At 44.6% G+C, this 21,757-nt stretch overlaps 1 protein-coding gene across 6 annotated transcripts in view; it reads left to right on the top strand.

Annotated features, from left to right (window-relative positions):
* Positions 1-21,382, top strand: part of GPAM (glycerol-3-phosphate acyltransferase, mitochondrial) — a 103,311-nt gene extending 81,929 nt beyond the window's left edge. For all 6 annotated transcript variants that reach the window (XM_059398572.1, XM_059398571.1, XM_059398569.1 and 3 more), the window contains exons 8-21: positions 295-431; positions 3,013-3,112; positions 3,459-3,671; positions 5,545-5,658; positions 6,932-7,017; positions 7,743-7,858; positions 9,655-9,725; positions 10,762-11,026; positions 11,589-11,731; positions 13,107-13,184; positions 13,803-13,943; positions 15,181-15,370; positions 16,787-16,845; positions 17,516-21,382. In XM_059398572.1, coding sequence (XP_059254555.1) covers positions 295-431; positions 3,013-3,112; positions 3,459-3,671; positions 5,545-5,658; positions 6,932-7,017; positions 7,743-7,858; positions 9,655-9,725; positions 10,762-11,026; positions 11,589-11,731; positions 13,107-13,184; positions 13,803-13,943; positions 15,181-15,370; positions 16,787-16,845; positions 17,516-17,632 — 1,830 coding nt within the window. In that variant the 3' untranslated portion in view covers positions 17,633-21,382. The remainder of the gene's footprint in view (positions 1-294; positions 432-3,012; positions 3,113-3,458; positions 3,672-5,544; positions 5,659-6,931; positions 7,018-7,742; positions 7,859-9,654; positions 9,726-10,761; positions 11,027-11,588; positions 11,732-13,106; positions 13,185-13,802; positions 13,944-15,180; positions 15,371-16,786; positions 16,846-17,515) is intronic.
* Positions 21,383-21,757: the final 375 nt, after the last annotated feature.

Here is a 21,757-nt window from a genome sequence, read left to right as displayed (position 1 = left end):
TTGACTTTAAACCCTCTGCCCTTTTGATGTGATCAGGGCCATCCCTTAAAAGATACATAAAAACTACTTCAATTCTCGGTTCCCCAGCTCTTTTTTTTTTCTCTTTATTGTGGTGGTGGTTGTTTTTAGTGAGGGCAGTATTAAATTGGAAGGAGTTCATATTACTGGAAAATGTTTTTAAAGAATGAGTCATCGATCAGCCAGTGTTTGAGAGATTCTAACCAAATAGGAAGTTGCAAAGTGTGATTGAAGTTCACATTTGAATTTTAAATTTGGCATTTTTTCTTTTACTAGATGAATTTGCCACTTATATTTCTACCAGTTCACAGATCACATATTGACTATCTCCTGCTGACTTTCATTCTCTTCTGCCATAACATCAAAGCACCGTATATTGCTTCAGGCAACAATCTTAACATCCCCATCTTCAGGTAAGGCCAGTTTATTTGGAAATTTAAGGTATGGAAAAGATTATATTTTGAATTTTTGGTGTTTTCATTATACATTTTGAAACATAGTAAAGATGTCATTAGCTTTTTTTGTTTTCATTGTAAAAGTAATGTTCATTGTGAAAAATCTGAAAGGTACCAAAGGCATCAAGACTATCTCCATTATTTTTATATTTTATGAGGGTTACTTGGTGAACTGTGAATACCTCAACTTCGTGGGCAATATTTATCCAATGGCTTAAATGCAGTCAGAAAGATAAGATAGCAAATTACTGTGTCAGGTGTGGCAGTAGGGAAGGTGAGGGTTGGGTATGGGTCACTGTGGTGGCAAAGAGTAAGTAAGAACAACCATACTGTTAGCTCCGACCTAATAATTGAGTAGCACTAGAAACATGTCACCATTATAACATGACACCAAAAAAGTGTATTTCAGAGGTTTTCAGGAGAATGCAGTGCATTCCTTTCAGAGGAAATAGTAGGTAGAGAGGCCGAGAGATTCAAATGCATGGTATGGTCAGGAAACAGCAGATGATTCCGTAGGGTTAGAATGCAGGATGCAGTGGGAAGAGTCAGAGGCCAGAAGTGCTTATTGCATAGGGACTGAGAGCTGGATCAGAACAGTTTTTAAGCCAAGAGTTTAGAGTGTATCCCATCATTGAAAAATGGTCAGATTTGCATTTTGAAAAATCATTCTGCATTGGAGAGTGTTAGAGAAATTCTGACTCTATTATAGTAGCTGAGGCAAAAGATAATGAAGGCTTAGATTAAAATCTGTAGTGATGCTCCTGGTGAGGAAGGCGTAGAGTGGGAAAGTGTTTAGTAAGTTGAGTTTATAAGACGAAACGCTAGTCCAGAGACGGGGGGATGCGGGAGGAAGGGAGCTGGGTAGATAGAGGGGCTGGTCACCAGCGGGGTGGGGGTGAGGCATAGACTGAGGTGGTTGGGGACATCGAAGGTTCAAATTCCAAAGAACAGAGCAGCCGTGACATCAGCTCTGAGCAGTAGGGAGTACGAGGAGGATGGATTTACAGTAACTGGAGGGCAGGTGGGCTGGAGGGATGTGCACGTAAGGTCTTGCAAAGTGGCCATGATGACTTGTGTGTGCCGTGAAGTCTGAGCCTCAGCCTCATAGTCCAGGGAGCTCCTTCCTAACCCACTGGCTCAGAGCTTTTGTGGATACCTGGATTCACAGGGATGGCTGAAGGGAAGCCACTGGTTCATGTAGTTAGCTGATACTTACCCTGCTGTGCTTCAGGCGAGAGTGAAGAAGTTACATAGTCCTTGCCTTCAGCCAGTTTGTAATCTACTGGGGACTTATAGACAAACAGCTATAATGCAATGCGATAACACCCCTATGGGGCAGACATGCTTCTCTAGGGACGGGAATAACTGTGTTTACTCTCCTGGGGGCCTCTTCCCAGTACTGGGGAAACTGGGAAGTTGCATAAGAAAGTCACCAGACAGTTGGTAGCAGGCATAGACTTAGAGCCAAGAGGATCGTTCGGGCTTTAGGGAGGTCTTGCCCCATAATATAATAGCTTGCCTTTCCTGTCATCAGAATGACTCCTGTACCCATTCCCTCCAGGTTCTCAGCTTACAATGCTTCTGGAGGGATCACTTTGAAATGGGTTTTAAAAATCGATAATTTCTCATAACCTGCCTCCCCTTCTCATGAGCTCTGTGCCAGTCGGTGCTTAGCTCATCCGTCCTTCAGACGCGACAGGTGATGACCTGGCCTGTTTGTTGGCAGCTGTCTTTTCAACCCACTTTTCAGTTTCTGTGGAAGGTTCATCTCATTCATTATGAACTTTTCTGTAGTTCTGCTCTCAGAGAGTGATAGAAGATACTGAAATTATATAGCAATATGATATTAATACCACTCTATGTGAAAAGCACAAGAGGAGGCTTTGAGTTTGGAAAGGTTGCCTTAACTATTATAATTTCACCTCAATATCAAAACCCATCACTGTCATAGAAAGAACCATGGGATTGCAAAAAATCATTTTATCCCTGTGTACACACACATTGAAGCACATTTTTGTTTCATGTTTTGGGGAAATGGTTATGCTTGGTTTTGGTTGTTAAAATTATCCTTGTCTCAGGGACACTGTCTAAGGGTGCGTTCTTGAGAAAATTTCCCCAAAGGACCTTTTGTAACATCACATTCAATTTGTAGTAAATGCGAAAGGCAGATTTCAGGATGTCTTATAATCAGTGTCCTGAGATCCTGGACAGTTTTAAAATTTAGCAGTATTTCATCATCCTCTTAAAATCTCGAACCCCACCTTTGCAGGGTGATATATTGTACAGACTTCTTTCAGTTTGGAACAGACATTAGTAGAGCTTCAGTGCACGAGGTGATGTTCTAAAGGCTGATGAATGTTGCAAATGATGGAAACATGTCAGTAACATGGAGAATGGAGAAATGGTGACATTTTCACGGTCAGCAACTCAAACAACACACGTGGTTTATATTCCTATGGCTTATGTTTTGAAGTTACTTGGAATTTGAGTATTCTTACATTTTTCTTTATTAATAAATGATGCATTCTTCAATTTATAGTACCTTGATCCATAAGCTTGGGGGGTTTTTCATACGACGGAGGCTGGATGAAACGCCAGATGGACGGAAGGACATTCTCTACAGAGCTTTGCTCCATGGGGTATGTACGGTCTTTCGTCATCCTTAAAGCCATTATAGTAGTTATGATAATAGAAAGAAAAACAGACTTGACTGAGATTTAAAAAAGAAATAAACCTTATTGTCTATGTAATTATTGTTTGGGTAGGAAGTTGATGATTATTTCCTTTATCACCAAAACATAGCATTGGAGTGGCTGGCTTGCTATTATTCACATGGGTAAAATATTTTGTCAGTGGTGAAGTTAAAAGGTTTATGTTTAAGATTTAACTTTGCTGAGCTTATTCCAAGGAGGGAGGTCTTGCATTCCAGCTTATGCTAAGTTGGGCAGTCTCGAATTCATGGTTTACATTCTCCTTATACTCCAGCATATAGTTGAACTACTTCGACAGCAGCAGTTCTTGGAGATTTTTCTGGAAGGCACGCGTTCTAGGAGTGGAAAAACCTCCTGTGCTCGGGCAGGACTTTTGTCAGTCGTGGTAGATACTCTGTCTACTAATACCATCCCAGACATCTTGATAATACCTGTTGGAATCTCCTATGATCGTATTATTGAAGGTCACTACAATGGCGAACAGCTGGTAAGAGCACTACCTTCCCAAACATCTTCTCCACTTTCAAGTTGTTTTGCTTTTAGAATTTGCTTTTGGAATCAACGAGGCATTTTTTTGCTACAATATAAAGCGCTGTAGGAAGCATGGCAGAGTGGGTGTGGTGAGTAGCTTCTGTCTCTTGTGTCCATCTGATTGGTAGTGCTGATGTGGCGTTCTCCTGCGCATCTTCTGTATCCATTCATCTGTCGGTAGCTACGTGGGCTGCTTCCATACTTCGGCTGGTGTAAATAATGCTGCAGCAAACACGGGGTGCATGTAACCCTTTGAACTAGTGTTTTTGTATTTTGGGGGTAAATACCCAGTAGTGTGATTATGGGATTGTAGGGTAGTTGTGTTTAATTTTTTGAGGAACCTCCGTGCTGTGTTCCACATTGGCTGCACTAGTTTGCATTCCCACTAGCGGTGCAAGAGGGGTCCTTTTCCTCCCCATCTTTGAAAGACTTGTTTCTTGTGTTTTTGATGCTAGACATTCCGACAGGTGTGGTATCTCGTAGTAGTTTTGATTCGCATTTCCCTGATGACATGTCCGTGGGCATCTGTATGTCTTTTATGGAAAACTATCTATTCATGTCTTCTGCCCATTTTTTAAAAAGATTTATTTATTAATTTATTTGAGAGTGAGAAGATGCATGGAGGGGTTTGGGGAGGGAAAGAAGAAGAAGGAGAATCTCAAGCCGACTCTGCACTGAACATGGACACTGATGTGGGGCTTGATCTTATGACCCCAAGATCATGACCTGATCCGAAACCAAGCGCCGGATGCCTAACTGACCGCAGCACCCAGGGACCCCTGCCCATTTTTAATTGGATTATTTGTTTCTTTGGGGTTGAGTTAAGTTCTTTATGCTTCACCTGCTAACACTTTATTCTTTTTGTTGTGTATGTAGTTTGCAGATATCTTCTCCCATGCAGTAGGTTGTCTTTTAGTTTGGTTGAATGTTTCCTTTGCTATGCAGAAACTTTTTATTTTCATGTAGACTTAATAGTTTATTTTTGCTTTTATTTCCCTTGTCTTGAGACATATCTAGAAAAATGTTGCTGTGTAGTGTCAGAGAAATTACTGCCTGTGCTCCTGTAAAGGACTTTTTATGGTTTCGGGTCTCATATTTAGGTCTTTAATCCATTTTAAGTTTATTTTTGTGTATGGTGTAAGAAAGTGGTACAGTTTAGTTCTTTTGCATATAGCTGTCCAGTTTTACCTTCACCATTTGTTGAAGAGAGTCTTTTAACCATCGCACATTCTTGCCTCCTTTGTTGAAGAGTAATTGACCAAATAATTGTGGGTTTATTTCTGACTTTCTGTTCCATTGATCTGGGATTCTGTTTTTGTGCCAGTATCATAGTTTGCAGTGATTTTTTGTGAATGGCATAAACTGTGTACTAAGTGAATTAATGTAAAGTGTTCTGGTTTTCATTGACCAAACTGCCTCTCCCAATAAGAAGATTACATCTTTTAACATTTTTGCACGCTAAACATTTTATGACAGTCAATGAATATTTTTCTCCTTTATTTAGCGTTTTTCTTTACACAAACCTCCAGCTTCCATTAAAAAAATAAATGGCCGGTGCCTGGGTGGCTCAGTCAGTTAAGCATCTGGGTCTTGGTTTTGGCTTGGGTCATGATCTCAAGGTGGTGAAATTGAGCCCTGCATCAGGCTCTGCACTGGCTGGGGAGGCCGCTGGAGATTCTGTCTCCTTTCCTCCGTGTGTCTTCCCCACACATGCCCTTTCTCAAATAAATAAATCAAATAAATCAATAAATAAATGAATTTTTTTTGGATAACAGAATACCTGTTAGCTGTATTTCTTACCATGCTATTCTTTCAAAATTGGAATTTAGGGAAAGCCTAAGAAGAATGAGAGCCTTTGGAGTGTAGCTAGAGGAGTTATCAGAATGTTACGAAAAAACTATGGCTGTGTCAGAGTGGATTTTGCACAACCATTTTCCTTAAAGGTGAGTATCTGTTGGAAGGAAGCGGTGTTAAAGCGTTGGCAAGCTCTGGTTGGAAGATGTGGGCTCTGTTCCTGCCTCTGCTGCCTCCTCTCCGTGTGACCTCGGTTTCTTCTCTGAAGACTATGTCAAGAATAGCATTTCCTAAATTTTCCTACCAAAGTATGCTTATTGACAGAGGATAGTATATGTCTGTCTTTGGGGGCAGCCAGGGTTAGCATTTGTTGCTGTCGTTTCTTTTTTAGTTGATGAGAGTTCTGCATATTGCTTTATGCTGTATGTCGGTATTTTATATTATATTTTAAAATTCCCTTTAGAGAAAATTGTGTAAAACCTACCCCTAAAATCTGGGTAAAATTGACCGTCTAGGATGATGTTCTCCTGAGTGGAATCCACACGCACACATTCAAAGGGAGAGTGCCATTCTTGTGCAGAAGCCTGGCGCTGGGGGTCCCCTGAGGTCCTGGTGGTTTTGAATTCCTAAGATTTTCAAATTTGTGAAGGAGAAGGATGAGCAAGGGAATCGGGAGCCTGTGATAAGGCGCAGACGTCCTACTTCTGCTTTCGTTCCATTCTTAGTTTTACTTCTAAGATCCTAACTGCCGTGCTGCATGCTTTCTGGTCTTCCATGCTTTCCACTTCGAGGAGCCTTGTCGTTTCTTTCCACTTCATCTTTTTCAAAACTACTGCACAACTTCTCTATATTGTTACGATTTGCTTTTGGATTGAGGTTCTTTTGAATATTATGTGACCCTCAGGTCGTCAGAGTTCCTTTGAAAATCATGGTTGTGTTGCTTATTACTATATTGGGAATGTCAGATAATTTTGTGTAGATGTGAGAAAAGTTAAGTGTTTTCCTTTAACTTTTAAATAATTTTGTTTAAGGGATGCCTGACTGTCTCAGTTGGTAGAGCACGCGGCTCTTGATATTGGGGTTGTGAGTTCAAGCCCCACATTGCGTGTGGAGCCTGCTTAAAAAAGAAAAATTTAAAACTTAAAAGAATTTAAAAAATACACAATTTTGCTTAAGCATCATTGTCTCATCCTTTGTGTCATCCTCAGTCCTTAGATTTCATGCTTGCCCAGATTCCAGGAGTCGTCCTGCACTTCTGAAGGTAGTTTAGGATGTAGAAAGTACTCCTGCTCTGTAGCATGGCTCATTCTATAAAGCGCTCCCTTTTTACTGTTTGAAGATTGAATTACATTTAATATACGTAAGCAAAACAGGGAGAGTTAATGACTGTGTTGTGTTCCCCCTCCCCTCCGCCCTCCCCAGGAGTATTTAGAAAGCCAAAGTCAGAAACCTGTGTCTGCTCCGCTCTCTCTGGAGCAAGCCTTGTTACCAGCTATAATTCCTTTAAGGTAAGATCTGTGGAAATTTTTTATACTAACGACACTGTCAGATACCTGTTATTTCTGGCTTCGCAGAGAAAACTAGGTTAAGTTTACAAAGAGTGGGCTCCTTCTTTCTCATCTGCACTTCCTCACTTTGGGTAACTTTTCTCTTGGTCTGATAGAGGACAGTGGAGTGACAACATTTTCATATCAGTCTGGAGGTTTTTGATTATTTGCGTTATAACATCTTTTTGATTGTATGAATCAGGAGTTCTTATTCGATTTATGCTTTTGGTTGTTGGAACCAAATACTTTCTGGTCGTAGCTTAGGTTATGCATATTGTACGTAAGTGTAGCGTATAAAAACGTGTACGTTTCCCAGAATTCGAGTTAAATTGTAACTTAGAGAAGTTAAATATTAAGCCCCTCCCCTAATGTGTTCAGGTGTCAAATTTTTAGATATGTTTTAAAATGAGGTATCTTGCTTCATGCAGTTTTTTTGGCTGGTGGCTTTTTGGATGTGATGTACCAATAGATTATTTGGTCCTAACTCAATCAAATCTTTTGGTCAGGAGAGTGTATTAAATATAATAATGCATATCATGGAGGAAAATAATGCATTGAAATAATCTGTTTGCGGTTTACATTCGGAATATGTAGTAATTAGACATTTATACCTTAGTTCTAGATAGTTTGCTTCTAAAAGAGTGTGGTTGTAGAGTCTTTTTTCTGAAAAGAAAAAATCTTTTCAGACCCGGTGACGCTGCAGACAAAGATGCAGACACATCCACGAACGAGTCCAGAAATGTAACAGATGAACCCTTCCGAAGAAGACTGATTGCAAATCTGGCCGAGCACATCCTCTTCAGTGAGTACAATACCAAACCCTTTAGTTCTGCAGCCCAGATCCAGCATGGTGCGGGGCACACGCCCTGGGATTGGAATCTGCTGGAGTTCGCTTCTGCTGCTTCTCCTCCTACTACGCAGGTGGCCATGGGAGGGTGTTAGAGGGTGATGCCGGCGGGGGTGGGGGTTTGAAGTAAGCAAGTGAAACATCACACATGATGACTGAGAACTCATAGCCGCTCTTACACTTTTTAAAAAAATAGTCCTGTCAGAATGATTTATTGCCTCTGCTGTTCATGAATTTGTTCCTTTGAACTAATGAGTAGTGTGGCATCTAGGTTTATAGTTGTGTGTCCATTTTCCTGCTGACCCCACGATTATTTTTATCCAGCACATATCGAGAGGCTGTTATGTATGTGTAAAGGGGGAAAGCTTCGTTTCAGTCGTGGGGACTACCCAGGGGAGACCTGGCCGTTCCGCCTGAGCTCACGCTCGTCTGGGTGGCGTAGCTGGGCACAGGGAATTCAAGCGGAAGTGAGCCAGAGCAGAGCAAGGTGCGTGAAGAATTAGCTTTCTCTGAGCCCCAAGTGCCAACACGTGTCCTGTTGTAGAATGTGCTTCACAGTCGCGTGGCAGAGGCTGGCACCTTGGTGCACAGCCCAGGTGGGCTGTGCCTCGCTCCCAGGCTGGCCAAACTCTCCGCACCTGCTGGGGTCCCCATCGTGGGGACATCTCCCCTCCTCTGGCTCCTGCCCCTCCAGCTGCTCCTGCTCCCGCTTCACGGGAGGTCAGAGTGTTCTTTCTTAAAAGCACCTCTGTTTGTTTCTCTCTACCCAGGTAACAGGAATGTGGCTGTCTGGTCTCTAGAAAATTTTTTTTGTGGTTTTGGGATGCACTGTTTTCCATTTATAACACAAACATTCATTCATGTTTTTAAAAAATTATAAGAATTCTTTTTAATGGCTATGAATATGGTACTTGGTACTGTTTTTCATTTTTTTAAACCCTGGAGACAATACTCAATGTGAGTGAAATATTCATGAATTCATTGTAATCTCAGAAAATTCACACGTGGTGTGTTTATTTCAGATTATTCCTTAGATGTTCTCGTATTTGATTTATATGATTATGATTTTCTATAAATTCCGAGTATTGGGTTATGGACTACAGTACTTCTCAAATGTGTTTCTGTCCTCCCCCTCCATCCCTCCCCCCGGTGAACGACACAGCATCTTCATCTTACCAGTGAGGAAGCTGCGGCATGGGGTTGAAGTCATTTCCCTCAAGTTATGAAATTAGGCCACGTAGAAATCAGATGTGAGCCCACATTTTCTGCCATCAGATCAGCTAGCCCTTCTCCCACTGTGCCTCTGTCCTCGGGTGACAGGGACTCTGTCCACAGGAGAGAGCAGTCGGAGTGAAGCCAGAGCCTGGAGCCAGGAGCGAGCCCAGGAACACAGAACTGGGAGAAGTGGGAGACCCCGTAGAAATGCCAGAACAGGCTTCTGTGTTGGGTCTTGGTATTTCCAGGAAAGTGTCTGTTGGCCATTGAGTGACTAAATTCCACTGGCCTTTTTGGAAAGTGGAGCGTCTTAGGCTGGATACTGGTACACGACGCTGATGATCTCTGATGAGGATCTGTTGGCCAGAACGTGGGATACTGTTGTTGTTTCCCTTCCGTAAATTCTAGTTACAGGAAATGTGGCAGAAGTAGAGGTATTTATAGTTGTAAATACTCCCATTTCAGATTTAGGTACTTTTGGAGACTTTCCACTGTATTAAAAAAAGGGAACCTAAATTTCTGTGCTTGCCTTCTAGCTGCTAGCAAGTCCTGTGCCATTATGTCCACACACATCGTGGCCTGTCTGCTCCTCTACAGACACCGGCAGGTACGTCATTGTGTCCCTGCGGTCATGGGGGAGGTGTGCGAATGCCATGTCAGCCGGTCAGCTCCTTGGTCGCAAATGGACATGGTCCTGTCCTGGCTTCTGCTTTAGAGATAAGCAGTAAAGGAAGCCAGGTACCCTGCCCACGGGGGCTTACAGATCTGATGGAGGAATCTACATGAAAAAAATTCCAAGACTGCGTCACATAGACGACAGTAGGACATTCTTGGAGTCATACAGGTCACGTAAATAAGGCCTATTGCATTGATGTGCAGTGAGTGTTCTGACAGCTGATGACAGCTCTTGGATTTGTATTTCAGGCCATATGCCCTTCATGAACTTGACTAAGTACTGGGATTGAAAATACTGTATCTGTGCCATCCATAGTCATGTTCTCAATAACAAACATAGTGTCTATGTGTGTGTACACACGTATGTATACATATACATACATGTTACATATGCACACATATATTACATATATGCATAGGCACGATGTGAGTAGTTGTCAGATCAATATTTAAAATGAGGGAAATCAGCACACCTGGGTGGCTCAGTCAGTTAAGTGTCTGCTTTAGGCTCAGGTCGTGATCTCAGGGTCCTGGGGTCAAGCCCTACATCAGGCTCCTTGCTCAGCAGGAAGCCTACTTCTCCCTTTTCCTGCTTGTCCCATTTCTCTCTCTCTCTTCTCTCTCAAATAAAATCATTAAAAAATATATAAAATGAGGGGAATTACTGCTAAAACATAAACATTTCTAACTTTTAGATGGCTTCTTCTGCCCTGTGTAATCTGAGATGCTCCTGTCACATGTTGTGACCAAAGCATTCTTTGGACATGAATATCTTAACTTTCTGAGGACCAGCTTTTTCACCAGTTTTCTGACATCCTGTGCCCTAATACTCTGGCCTTTTTACTCTCTGTGCCAATAGCAGGCTGCTGGAAAGCCACGGCAGGAAATAAAATCCTCGGAATGGCCTCTTGGCCTCTTGGGAGGCAGGTTTTCCACTGTCATGAGACCATTTCTGTGTGTTTCTCCAGGGCATTGATCTCTCCACATTGGTGGAGGACTTCTTTGTGATAAAGGAGGAGGTCCTGGCGCGTGATTTTGACCTGGGCTTCTCCGGGAACTCAGAAGATGTCGTCATGCACGCCATACAGCTGCTGGGAAATTGTGTCACCATCACCCACACCAGCAGGAGTGATGAGTTTTTTATTACCCCCAGCACAACTGTCCCGTCGGTCTTTGAACTCAACTTCTACAGCAATGGCGTGCTCCACGTCTTCATCATGGAGGCCATCATAGGTACGGGCTGCCCTGCAGCAGCTTCACGGGAGGGAGAAGGGCCTAAAGCACATGGGAGCGTCTGTTGACTGCGATGATAGCCCCTCGTGGGAAGGGGATGTGTTGCTGTAGTTTTCGTTTTCAAATGCAAGTGTAATCTGCTGTATCGCTCTAGCTTATTTTTTATACTTACTCGTCAAGAGTGGGTACTGAATTACCGTTGGCCTAGCATTACACTTAGTCCGAGGCGGGGAGGGAAGGTGTTTGGCCGTCAGGAGCTGGGAGTCTGAGCGAGACGACAAAGCGCTCATGGTAGTGAAGTGAGTGTAGGGGGTGAAGAGGGAGCAGGGGAGGCAGAGAGCGTGGGACCGAAGCCCCTGAGGAAGGGGTCAGAGGGAGCTGGGATCCCATGGAATCCTGACGATTGAATCCTGAAGGGATGTACTGACATTTTTCTCCAGTAAATGCAGATAATTCTCTTTGATGTATTCACGATCTATTAAGGTAATCCACGTTTTCTCAATCAGCTGAAGTTCTCTTGGAGGAAAGGCTGTGGGCTTCACTGATGTTTTTCTCTCCTTAGCCTGCAGCCTTTATGCCGTTCTGAATAAGAGGGGCTCAGCGGGACCTGCGGGGCCATCCCCCAGCTTGATCAGCCAGGAGCAGCTGGTGCGGAAGGCCGCCAGCCTGTGCTACCTCCTCTCTAACGAAGGCACCATATCACTTGTAAGTGAAGGCTCCTTCACTTACGAAGGAGTGTGACCTCTTGTCTTTTTCTTGAGAATTTCTACGAAATTTTCATGAAAACACAAGCCACCTGTGTTTTTCTCTCAGATAGCATTTGGTCTGTTACTGAGGCTGTACCTTCTACTCCTGAGTCTCAGTGACTCTCGGGCCAATATCTTGTTTGCTCTCTTTGTTTGCTGCTGGGGTCACTGCTCCAGTGAACCCTTCATGTGGTGGTGAGGCGCAACAGGACAGATTGCTCAACATTCGTCATGAGTCAAATCCAAAGTGACTGTACTCTTACTGTACGGAAGGCACTGGGTCAGAGGCCTGCAAATAGTTAACATGCCCAGAAGACAGGAGCCAGAAAACAGTCTTAAAAATCATCTGTCCAACTCCTTGTCACTTGACAAATGGGAAAACTAAGGCCCAGCAGGACCGATTAGTGTTTATTTGTACTGAAGCACTTTTAGACATTCGTAATGAGGCATATGTATTAAGCAATAGATTCTTTTCCCTCAAAATCATCAACAAATAGTATTCATATTCTACTTAAAGTGTAATACTCTCTCCCACTTACCTGAATGTCTCCAGGGACATTTGTGCATAATTGTATTGTGAGGATGGCCCTCCACAGCATTCTTTGCATGTGGCATATTGTCGCCGTGCTGGGGAATCTGTTTTGCATGAGCCTTGGGGGGCAGGGCAGGATGGGGTGGGTGGATAGAGCTCCCAAGATTGACCTTGTCCTTTCTCTGGGTCATTTTTAAGTTATCTGAATATTTGTTTCCTCCTTCACCACCGCTACACAGTGTTTATGGTGAGGCAGCATTTGCAGAGAAATTGTCTTGTGGAGGAAGAGAAGTCAGCGGCAGCAGGGCCCGGTGAGCGGTCCTTCTGAGGACTCCCGGCAGGGGGAGACTGAGCTCGGGGCGCCCGTGCAGGTGGAGCCACACTGGGTGCTCTGCCAGACACAGAATGTGGGCTCTTCTTGGGCATTGCCTTTGACCATGCATTCACCAAGAGGGTGGGAATCTTAGGACTTAACCAGTCGAACGAGGAAGCTGATATGGAAGCATTTGGCAGTTACCTTGTACAGCGTTTTCTGTCTATAAAAAGGTCTGTGATGGGGCGCCTGGGTGGCTCAGTCCATTAAGCACCTGCCTTTGGCTCAGGTCATGATCCCAGCGTCCTGGGATTGAGCCCTGTGTTGGGCTCCCTGCTCAGCAGGGGGGCCTGCTTCTCCCTCTGTCTCTGCCCCTCCCTGCACCCACTGGTGCTGTTTTTTCTCTCTCAAATAAATAAAATCTTAAAATAAGTAAGTAAATAAATAAAAGGTCAGGGACACTTATATTTAAATGCCCTTTCTTTCCAGCCCTGCCAGACATTTCACCAGATGTGCCATGAAACAGTAGGAAGGTTTATCCAGTACGGCATTCTCATCGTGGCGGAGGTAAGAGGACCGGCTTTCCTTCATTCGCCTTTATTCGCTTTGCTCTTCCTTATCTTTTCTACCAATTATTCTGACCAGTGTTACAACCGACTATTTTAGCCAATAATTACATTTGGTGCATAGTCAAGTCCACATGAAGAGAAAAGAAAAGCAAGACTAGGGAGAGTAAACACCTCTGGGGATTATTGGCAGTATTCTGGTTACTCTTGTATAACTGGTATTGTCTAGAACATATCTTAACTGACACCTGAAAGTTTTCATTCCAGGAAATGTTTTACATATCCATGTGCTTGTAGCTTACATACACACAGTTTTCTCTTTTGAGATTTTAATTTTTATCGATTTAGTGTAGTAAGAATGGCGTGGGAAAGTAGATCTCGGCTTAGAGAATATCTTTATTTGCCCTGATGGCAGCTCCCCTCGCCACCCCTTCCATTCCTCCTTTCCTTCCCCACTCTCTCGAGTGACTCTGAGTTTGGAGGCAAAGGTGGGTTGATACCGTGAATGGCTAACAGAGAGCAGGGAGGCAGGGGGAGGGGCTGCTGGCCTGACGTCAGCCTCGCGAATGTTCGTGTGCCCACTCATGTTTATTTCCTATTCGCCATCTCTTTGGCACAGCAAGATGACCAGGAAGACATTAGTCCTGGTCTTGCCGAGCAGCAGTGGGACAAGAAGCTTCCCGAGCCTTTGTCTTGGAGAAGCGACGAAGAAGACGAAGACAGTGATTTTGGTGAGGAGCAGCGAGATTGCTACCTGAAGGTACTTCGGTGAAGGGCTCTGGTGGGCGTTGTAGGGAGGAGTTGAGTTTTTTGTTGTCCCTTAGTTGACAAGGTTCTTAGAAACTGAGCCTCTGCCGACTTCCTCACATTCCTGGCCCCCACGAACCGGCCGGGTTAATAATAAAGACACTCAAATGTTTGAGGTGAGTGAGTGCGCCCGTTGCTCAGCTTGGGTGCAGGTAATGGAATAGGACACAGAAGTGCGAATTCGGGAAGGGGAACCTCATGAGACACCCTTCCCGACCCTCCCAACCCTCTCCTCGCCGGCCCCGGGTGCAGACCTGTTGCCCACACCTACGCTCCCTCCCGAAGAGGCAGGACTGTTCAGTCCTCACTGAGCCCAGGCAGCAGCTGCGGGGGAAGGGGGTTAGAGCAGAAGGGGAAGGGGAGGGCTCCCTCCGTCCCTCGGCGGCCGCAGCCCATGGCTCTTTCCGAGTCCTGCTCAGTCTTGCCGGCCCTCCCCAGATGGCATATGTTGAGCCATTCGCCTTCAGTTAAAACAAATCTCATCACAGGAGAAACTTTAGATTTTTTAAAAGATGGATTGTCCTTGATTTGTCATTTTACAGGTTAATAATGACTCATTTTTTTCTGAATACCTTAAGTGGATTACTCTGTAACACCCCTGATTTGCGCACACACACACACACACACACACACACACACACGCACGCACTCAGGAGGTGTCACTTCTGGAGAGTCCACCTGGCCTTTTTGGGTATGACCGGCTGTGAGTTGGGGCAGTAGCCTTGCTGCCGTCCCGCAGAGGGCCTGATCCGAGCGTGCCTGTTTTGGGTGGGGGCAGTGAGAGCCCCTCTGCCACCCGGCACACCCCACTGTGCCAGGAAGTGGGCCAAAGGCCAGGCGGGGTGACGGCAAGTGAGTTCTGGGGAAGACTGAGGTGACCTCAGTGGTCTTGCCACGTGTCTTCTTTCACACTCGAGTGAAACCTGGGAGGGTCCGGCCTGGGGACCCGCCGTGTTCAGTGATGACAGTGTGTCATTCAAGTGTGCCAGTTTCTTCTGGGCAGCCGTTCAGTGACTGCAAACCTCAAGCGCTGTCGAAAACAGTGCCTCCCATAAAGAACCCGTAGCACAGCCAGGGGCCTTTCCGGCAGAGGGTCCGTGGCCGCGGCGCCGTGGGCTGCGTGCGGAGGGTGCTGCGTCAGCAGGCTTGTTTCTCCTCTGTGACCTCGCGCCCCGGCCTTGCACCCCCAGGTGAGCCAGTCCAAGGAGCACCAGCAGTTCATCACCTTCTTGCAGAGGCTCCTCGGGCCCTTGCTGGAGGCCTACAGCTCCGCCGCCATCTTCATCCACAACTTCAGCGGGCCGGTCCCCGAGCCCGAGTACCTGCAGAGGCTGCACAAGTACCTGGTGGCCAGGACGGAAAGGCGCGTCGCCGTGTATGGTAGGCCTGTCCCCGCTCCGGCCCCTTGGAAGAGCTGAGCCTTTCTGGATGACAGGAATCTGCTTGTGTAGGCCACTGGGAAAAAGTGCGAAATTAGCCCGACCGCTAACTTCATAGGCTCCCGTGCTTGTCTGTTTCAGGATGTTCTAGAAATGGAATGATGCAGCTCTATACTCTTGGGTGTGGCTTTTTTCACTTAACATGATAAGTGGAGTCCTGCGTGTCCGTGCGTGTGCTTGTGTGTGTACTCCTGTTGCTTTAGAATGTTCCCCCATATCACTGTGTTTTTTTTTTTTTTTTTTTAAAGATTTTTTTTTTTATTTATTTATTTGACAGAGAGACATCACAAGTAGGCAGAGAGGCAGGCAGAGAGAGAGAGGAGGAAGCAGGCTCCCTGCTGAGCAGAGAGCCCGATGCGGGACTTGATCCCAGGACCCTGAGATCATGACCTGAGCCGAAGGCAGTGGCTTAACCCACTGAGCCACCCAGGCGCCCCCCCATATCACTGTTTACGGCATCCGACGTGTGACCCTCGTTAACGGCTGGGGGGTCGGGGTGCCTGCACTCAAGAGCCGCAGTGGCTGGTGCAGCCGTGAGCGTGCTTGAACGCGCTCGCACGACCCTGTGCCCTCTGCGCTGGGCCGCGTGTAGGAGTAGCGGCCTGTGAGCGCCTGTGTGGGGCCCACGGGGGGCTCCTGGAAGGTGCCAATCTGTACCCCGGCAGCGGCGTGTTTCCGGGGCTCCGCGTCCGGCTCGTGCTCGGTCGTGTCTGCGTGATGAGAGGTGCGACCGGGGTGGGAGCAGTGTCTCTGTGCAGTGACGGCTTAGCACTGAAGCTGCTTGGAATCAAGACATTTTAGGGCCAGAAGGGATCTCGAGATAATTTCTCTCTAGACATCTCTCCATATCCACATAGGCCCCTATAGTTCTGGATTTCTCTCTAGATACTGTCGTAGCTCCAACAGCTAGCGAATGGGCACACCCGGCTGCAGGGCTTCTTCTCTGACCTCTAGTCTGTGCTCTCTCCGGCTCCGCTGACTAAGGCCTCCTCCTTGTCCACGCTGCTCTGCGCGGCCGAACAGAATTTCTGCCCACGGTCTTGTTCGCGCCCCTCAAAAGCCGTTCACGGCGGGCGTTGTAGGGTTTCTCCTTCTCTTCCTTTCTCGCATTTCCTCCCTCCTTCTCTCTCTCTTTTCTTCTTGCTCTTTTTGTCTTAAAAGATGACAGAATAAGTTTAAAGAAACAGCAGAGCCTTTGAGACCTCCCAGGTTGCCAGTGGTGGGGGCGCGCTGGACCCCAGTCTGCCGCCTGGCTCAGCCCCTCTCCAGGGCCTCCCACACTTTCTCACTGTGGATGTTGGGGGTTTCGTGTTTGCCAGGCCTCAGCTTTTCACAGGGTCTCATCCTTTCTCCGCAGCTGAGAGTGCCACTTACTGCCTTGTGAAGAATGCTGTGAAAATGTTTAAGGATATCGGGGTGAGTTCCCACTGCTTATGGTAGGAAGGCACGTGTTAACTTCTCTTTCTGCTCAGACCTGGTCTGTTTTAGCCACCTGCATTTGGGGTGGGCCCTGAAAAAGCAGTTTCTGCTGGACCGATCGTGACCACATTTCTGGGGATTGGGAGGGGGACAGGCTTATAGAAAGTGGGACACAACAGTACAGATTTATTTGAATGTTCCAGAATTTTCCTGGTTTTCACCTTCATCCCCAAGCTGTTTACATATAACAAGTGGCAGTGCATTTCAACACGCTACTACAATTTTTGGCAGGGATGTTATGTCCTATGATTTTCAGTTACTCTGTTTCTACTGGTATTGCTGGAAGTTTCCTCTGGTGTACTGTACTCCATGTGTCATACGGGACAGGAGTTCCGTGGAGGTACTAATGGCCTTTGTAAGGAACTCTTTGTGACTTTATTCTAACACAGATTTTAAAGTATAGTATGCTGATTGGACTCTACCCAAAAGAAACCCATCACACCTGCATCCACAACCCTACTCATGAACCCCCACACGTCCATTTATTTAAAACCAGGATACAGTGTTATGTGCCTTGACTGCTTTTTGGGTCTAGAACAAAGGTCAGGGTTGGTGACAGAAATATCTTCTTATTTTGGTTTGTCTTTAATTTCAACTTTCTCTCTAGGTTTTTAAAGAGACCAAACAAAAGAGAGTGTCCATTTTAGAACTCAGCAGCACGTTTCTACCTCAGTGTAACCGGCAAAAACTCCTAGAGTACATTCTGAGTTTCGTGGTGCTGTAGGTTACTGCTGGCACCTCTGGCAAGTGGAGGGTATCAGACGAGTCCCTCACAGGCTCCAGCCTCTGGCTCGAGAGCTGAAGGTGCCGACGTGTGGGCAGGCCTGCCCTGTCCTGCTGTGACGCGCTGGAAGACAAGTGCCTTCCCTCCACGGGGCTGTGCTTCCCCCCTACTCCGAGACGACACAGCAGCCTCCGTGGGATGCTCGGATCCCCCAGCCTCCACTTGCAACTCATCATCAATAGGTGACACAATGAAATCTCAAAAAATTATTTTGGAATTTATTAAAGATTTCCCTTTTAAGTATCACCGTTAAGGACTAAATTACTGTGATGGGCACAAAAATGTAAATTCATTCTAGAACCGAATCTTACATAGCATACTTAATACTGTCGGATAATTTGTCGTAATATTTTCTGATTAATGGTTAATGCTTCCTTTAAACATAATTGAGTCATCCATTCACTGGTTTTCTTTTTTCTTTTCTTTTTTTTTTTTTTTTTCAGTTTTATCTTCATCAATAGTAGCTAATTTTAAAGGGGACACCTTTCATCCAAAGTGCTTTACAAATGAATGGGCTGATCTAGATCACACCCAGGTATCACTGTGCTGTCCTTTGCAGTCAGATTTAGAAAGTGTTTGACAAGCTACACGAATACACAATATTGGTTTAGGTCAGAAATAGAGTTAATGTGATCAGACAGTTCACATCAGGAGGTAGATTTGGCTGGCAGAATTCAAGGTAAACTTGGCCAGAACACTGACTTTGAACTTTTGCTCATATAAAAAAGTGCCATTGAGTTTTAAATGACCAGCAAGTATTTAGGAACGACACCTGTTTGATGTCCAGACCCCTTCCCACCCCTCAGGTGGCACCTGCCTCTCCTGGATACAGCTGTTTCTTGGAGATTCTCCAACCAAACAGCAACTGTCCTAACTTGACTAGCCTGATAGACTGTGTGAGCGGAAAGTGCTGTGGCTAGAGGCTGCTGACCCAGGGCTTTCATGTACTGTGTATAGGTTGTGCACTACATCCAGTCCGCGTGACTGGTGCCCACTCAAGTTGTGTGGTGCGCAACCTGTGCCATGTGTGTGGTAGCCCAATTGACTGCTCCGTGGTTGGAGGCAGTTACAGATTTTTAGCTGTGAGGAAAAACCATGTTTTTTTAAAAAATGTATATGGTTATATGCCTAAACCCTAATGCCACATGGTGGCAAATTATGATGAAAAATTGTCTGTGCATAATGGGTAGGTGCCTTCTTAGGAGCAGGGAGCATTACTGTTCATTGTGGTAACTATGGTGATTTCATAAAGATCATGTGATATTAAAACATTTTCTGACAGCTTACTGTTTCTTTTCTCCAATGGTATTATGGAATTAGGAATTTTTCCTGGTGAATATTGCATATAGTCTTTGAATTGGAAGTACTGAGAATTAAGTTTGTACTTTCATAAGCTTGGACTCAAAACACTAATAGCGCCTCAGGAGTATCCCCTGTGTGTTGGGAGAAGGAAGGGGACTGACCGGTACTTCACGTCGTATGAAAGATCTCATCTGAAACTCCTAGCAATAATGCTGTGTTGTCGTGAGCTTTTTCTAGTCTTCTCAGATTCTGTGTTTAAAATCTGTTTGTTCTTTGTAGGAATTCATGTACCCTTAGCCATTGTCAGTGTTGTTGCGGCTCTGGTGTGGAGCAGGGTCCCCGCCTGGTAGTGCTCTGTTGTACTAACAGGGACGGAGGAACACTTCTTCTGTTGGCTGGAGCCGTGCATGTGGGGGACACCCAGGGAGACTTACTTATCCCCATGGTATTCTTTTTCTGGGCGGCAGTCACTGCACTAGTCTCTCTCATTCTCCCTCTAAATTATAGATCAAGGATTGCTCAAGCTCTCTCTGAGTTACCTGGGAAGTCAAGGCTGGGACTGATTTCAAGTGGACTCTGCTGCCCGGCCTGTGACTTCTGCTAAGGGCTGCTGTGCTAGCCTGAGCAGGGAACAATGGCTTCTCTGGCTTCATTTTTCCTTTCAGTTGGTTTGTTTCTAGAAATGTAATCAGATGCTTTGGAGATGCAATATATGATTTGCTAGCTCTCTCGCAACTTAACTCACTGTGAGAATAAATATGCATGCTTTTTGTAATTAACTGGTGCTTTGAAAACCTTTTTTAAGGAAGAAAAAATCTCAACCAAAGTTATGCTCATCCCGACAAGCTGACCCTGAGTTAATTTTAGCACAACTCATTCTTCAGTGCCTCATTACTGAAAAAAAAACATACATCATCACAGTAAGGCTTCCAGATAGCACTGTTTTGCTTAAAGATTTATTCTCACTGTTTTCCAAAAGCGAATGGCTTCCATGTAAGATTATACAAACTAGGTGCTTGTAAATAATTTATTACAGTTTACTCTACTGCATTTCTCTAAAACTGAAATGCATGCCCTCCAGGGGAAGACTGTGAGTAAAAAAAAAAAAAAAAAATCCAATAATAAGCAATATGAATCTGCACGCTTTCCAACTGAGGATGTCCTAAGTGATTTCAGAAAAGAGGAAGGATTTTTTTGTTCCCTTAAATTTCAAGAAAAGCAAAGGGAAGGAACTTGTGTGAGACGTGTAGAACTAGTAGCACAGAACTAGTAACTCCTTAGTCTGCCTTCTCAGATCTGTTCAGTCTCTCGAAGTCATGAGGATAAGTAGAGAAAATACATCAGGGATTTCCATGAATGTAAACTTAGATTATGGAACTTCCAGGCACCTGAAGGGGAAAAGCATTTCCCATGGTTCTCCATGTAATCTGAGTGCTCTGTGAGATGTTCGTGGGTGTTTCGTGGATGTGTTGCTGGTAAAATAAATGTGTACGTGGATCCCCTTGTTTTAGAAGCTCACAGTGCGCTCTAGCACAGTGTGGGCTCAGGCTGTGCCCGGTCCCAGGCCTGTTTTTGCAGCATTTCCAAACTGTTGTGATGCCAGGACCTCTTTCCTCCTTGGTATCCCTATGAACCTCTCACTAGTATGCCACGGAAAACAATTTGGGAAACACTACGTTAGATAGTTCTCTAAGGGGACAAACCAGTCAGTGCAGGATGCTAGGGAGGCAGAATTTGCATGCATTTTGTACAATCAACTGTTAGAGTTAGTTGGATGTATGTTCTCCCCCTGGAGATGATAAGCACAGAAAACTGTAATACAGGCGGTCAGGTTCTTTCCGTTGATGGAGAGATCAGCCGTTCATGATCCTGGGTTTTTCCCTGAAAGTAATAAATTTAACACAAGGATTAACTGGGGTAAATAATTAAGATTTTAATTCAGATCTAGAAGAAAATATTGCACAACTGAATGCAGATTTTTATCCACAGATAGTTCTAGTGTTTAGATATGATTAAGACCTATCATTGAAGTTTATAAGACTTAATTTGGATGTAATCTGTTTTTTAAAACGCTCTTTTTAGGAACTTGAGACTTGGCATCTGGTGTTCTAGTTTAATACAAACTAATGATTGCATTTGAAAGAATTTTGACTTTATTTCTAAACATCTAGAGCTCTGAAATGCCTTGATGGAAGGTGTTATTTTCCTGTTGTACAAAGAAATGTTAAATTGTTGTAAAAAGAATTACTATAAAGTACTGTGAAATAATACTGCGTGATTTTGTGAGCGAAACTTATTTGGAAACGTTGTTTGATTTTTATGCCTGTTAATGTATTGTAAGAAGCACAGAAGTGTAGTTTTGTTTTAATAAACCAAAAAATGAATATATTCTTGATGTCTTGCATTTGTAATTAAAAGTTCCCAACAAAATACATTAGATAAACAATTGTTCCTGTTTGATTTTACATAAAACTTCATTAAAACGCTTACAGGAGATAATCTTACATAAATGTATGAGCCTGCCGTGCATGGTGTTATTACTGATCTGTAGCTCTCCAAATTTGATCAAGCATTTGCTCGACTTAGTCCATATTCTCATTACAGAGATATACTTTGAGTTTCTGTTAAGAGTCCTTTAAACTTGGTGCTTCTGTCTTATTCTTATGTACTGAAGTGTTGGGTTATTTTCCACTAGTTCATAATAGTTGCTCAAAAAATATTAGTTGACTTTTTTTTTGACAAGTAAGGCAAGTATTTTCTTAC

The sequence above is a fragment of the Mustela nigripes genome, chromosome 4, assembly GCF_022355385.1.
Source record: "Mustela nigripes isolate SB6536 chromosome 4, MUSNIG.SB6536, whole genome shotgun sequence".
Lineage (NCBI taxonomy): Eukaryota > Metazoa > Chordata > Mammalia > Carnivora > Mustelidae > Mustela > Mustela nigripes.
Note: the sequence above shows the minus strand (reverse complement) of the source record. Positions and strands in the feature narration are given on the sequence as shown.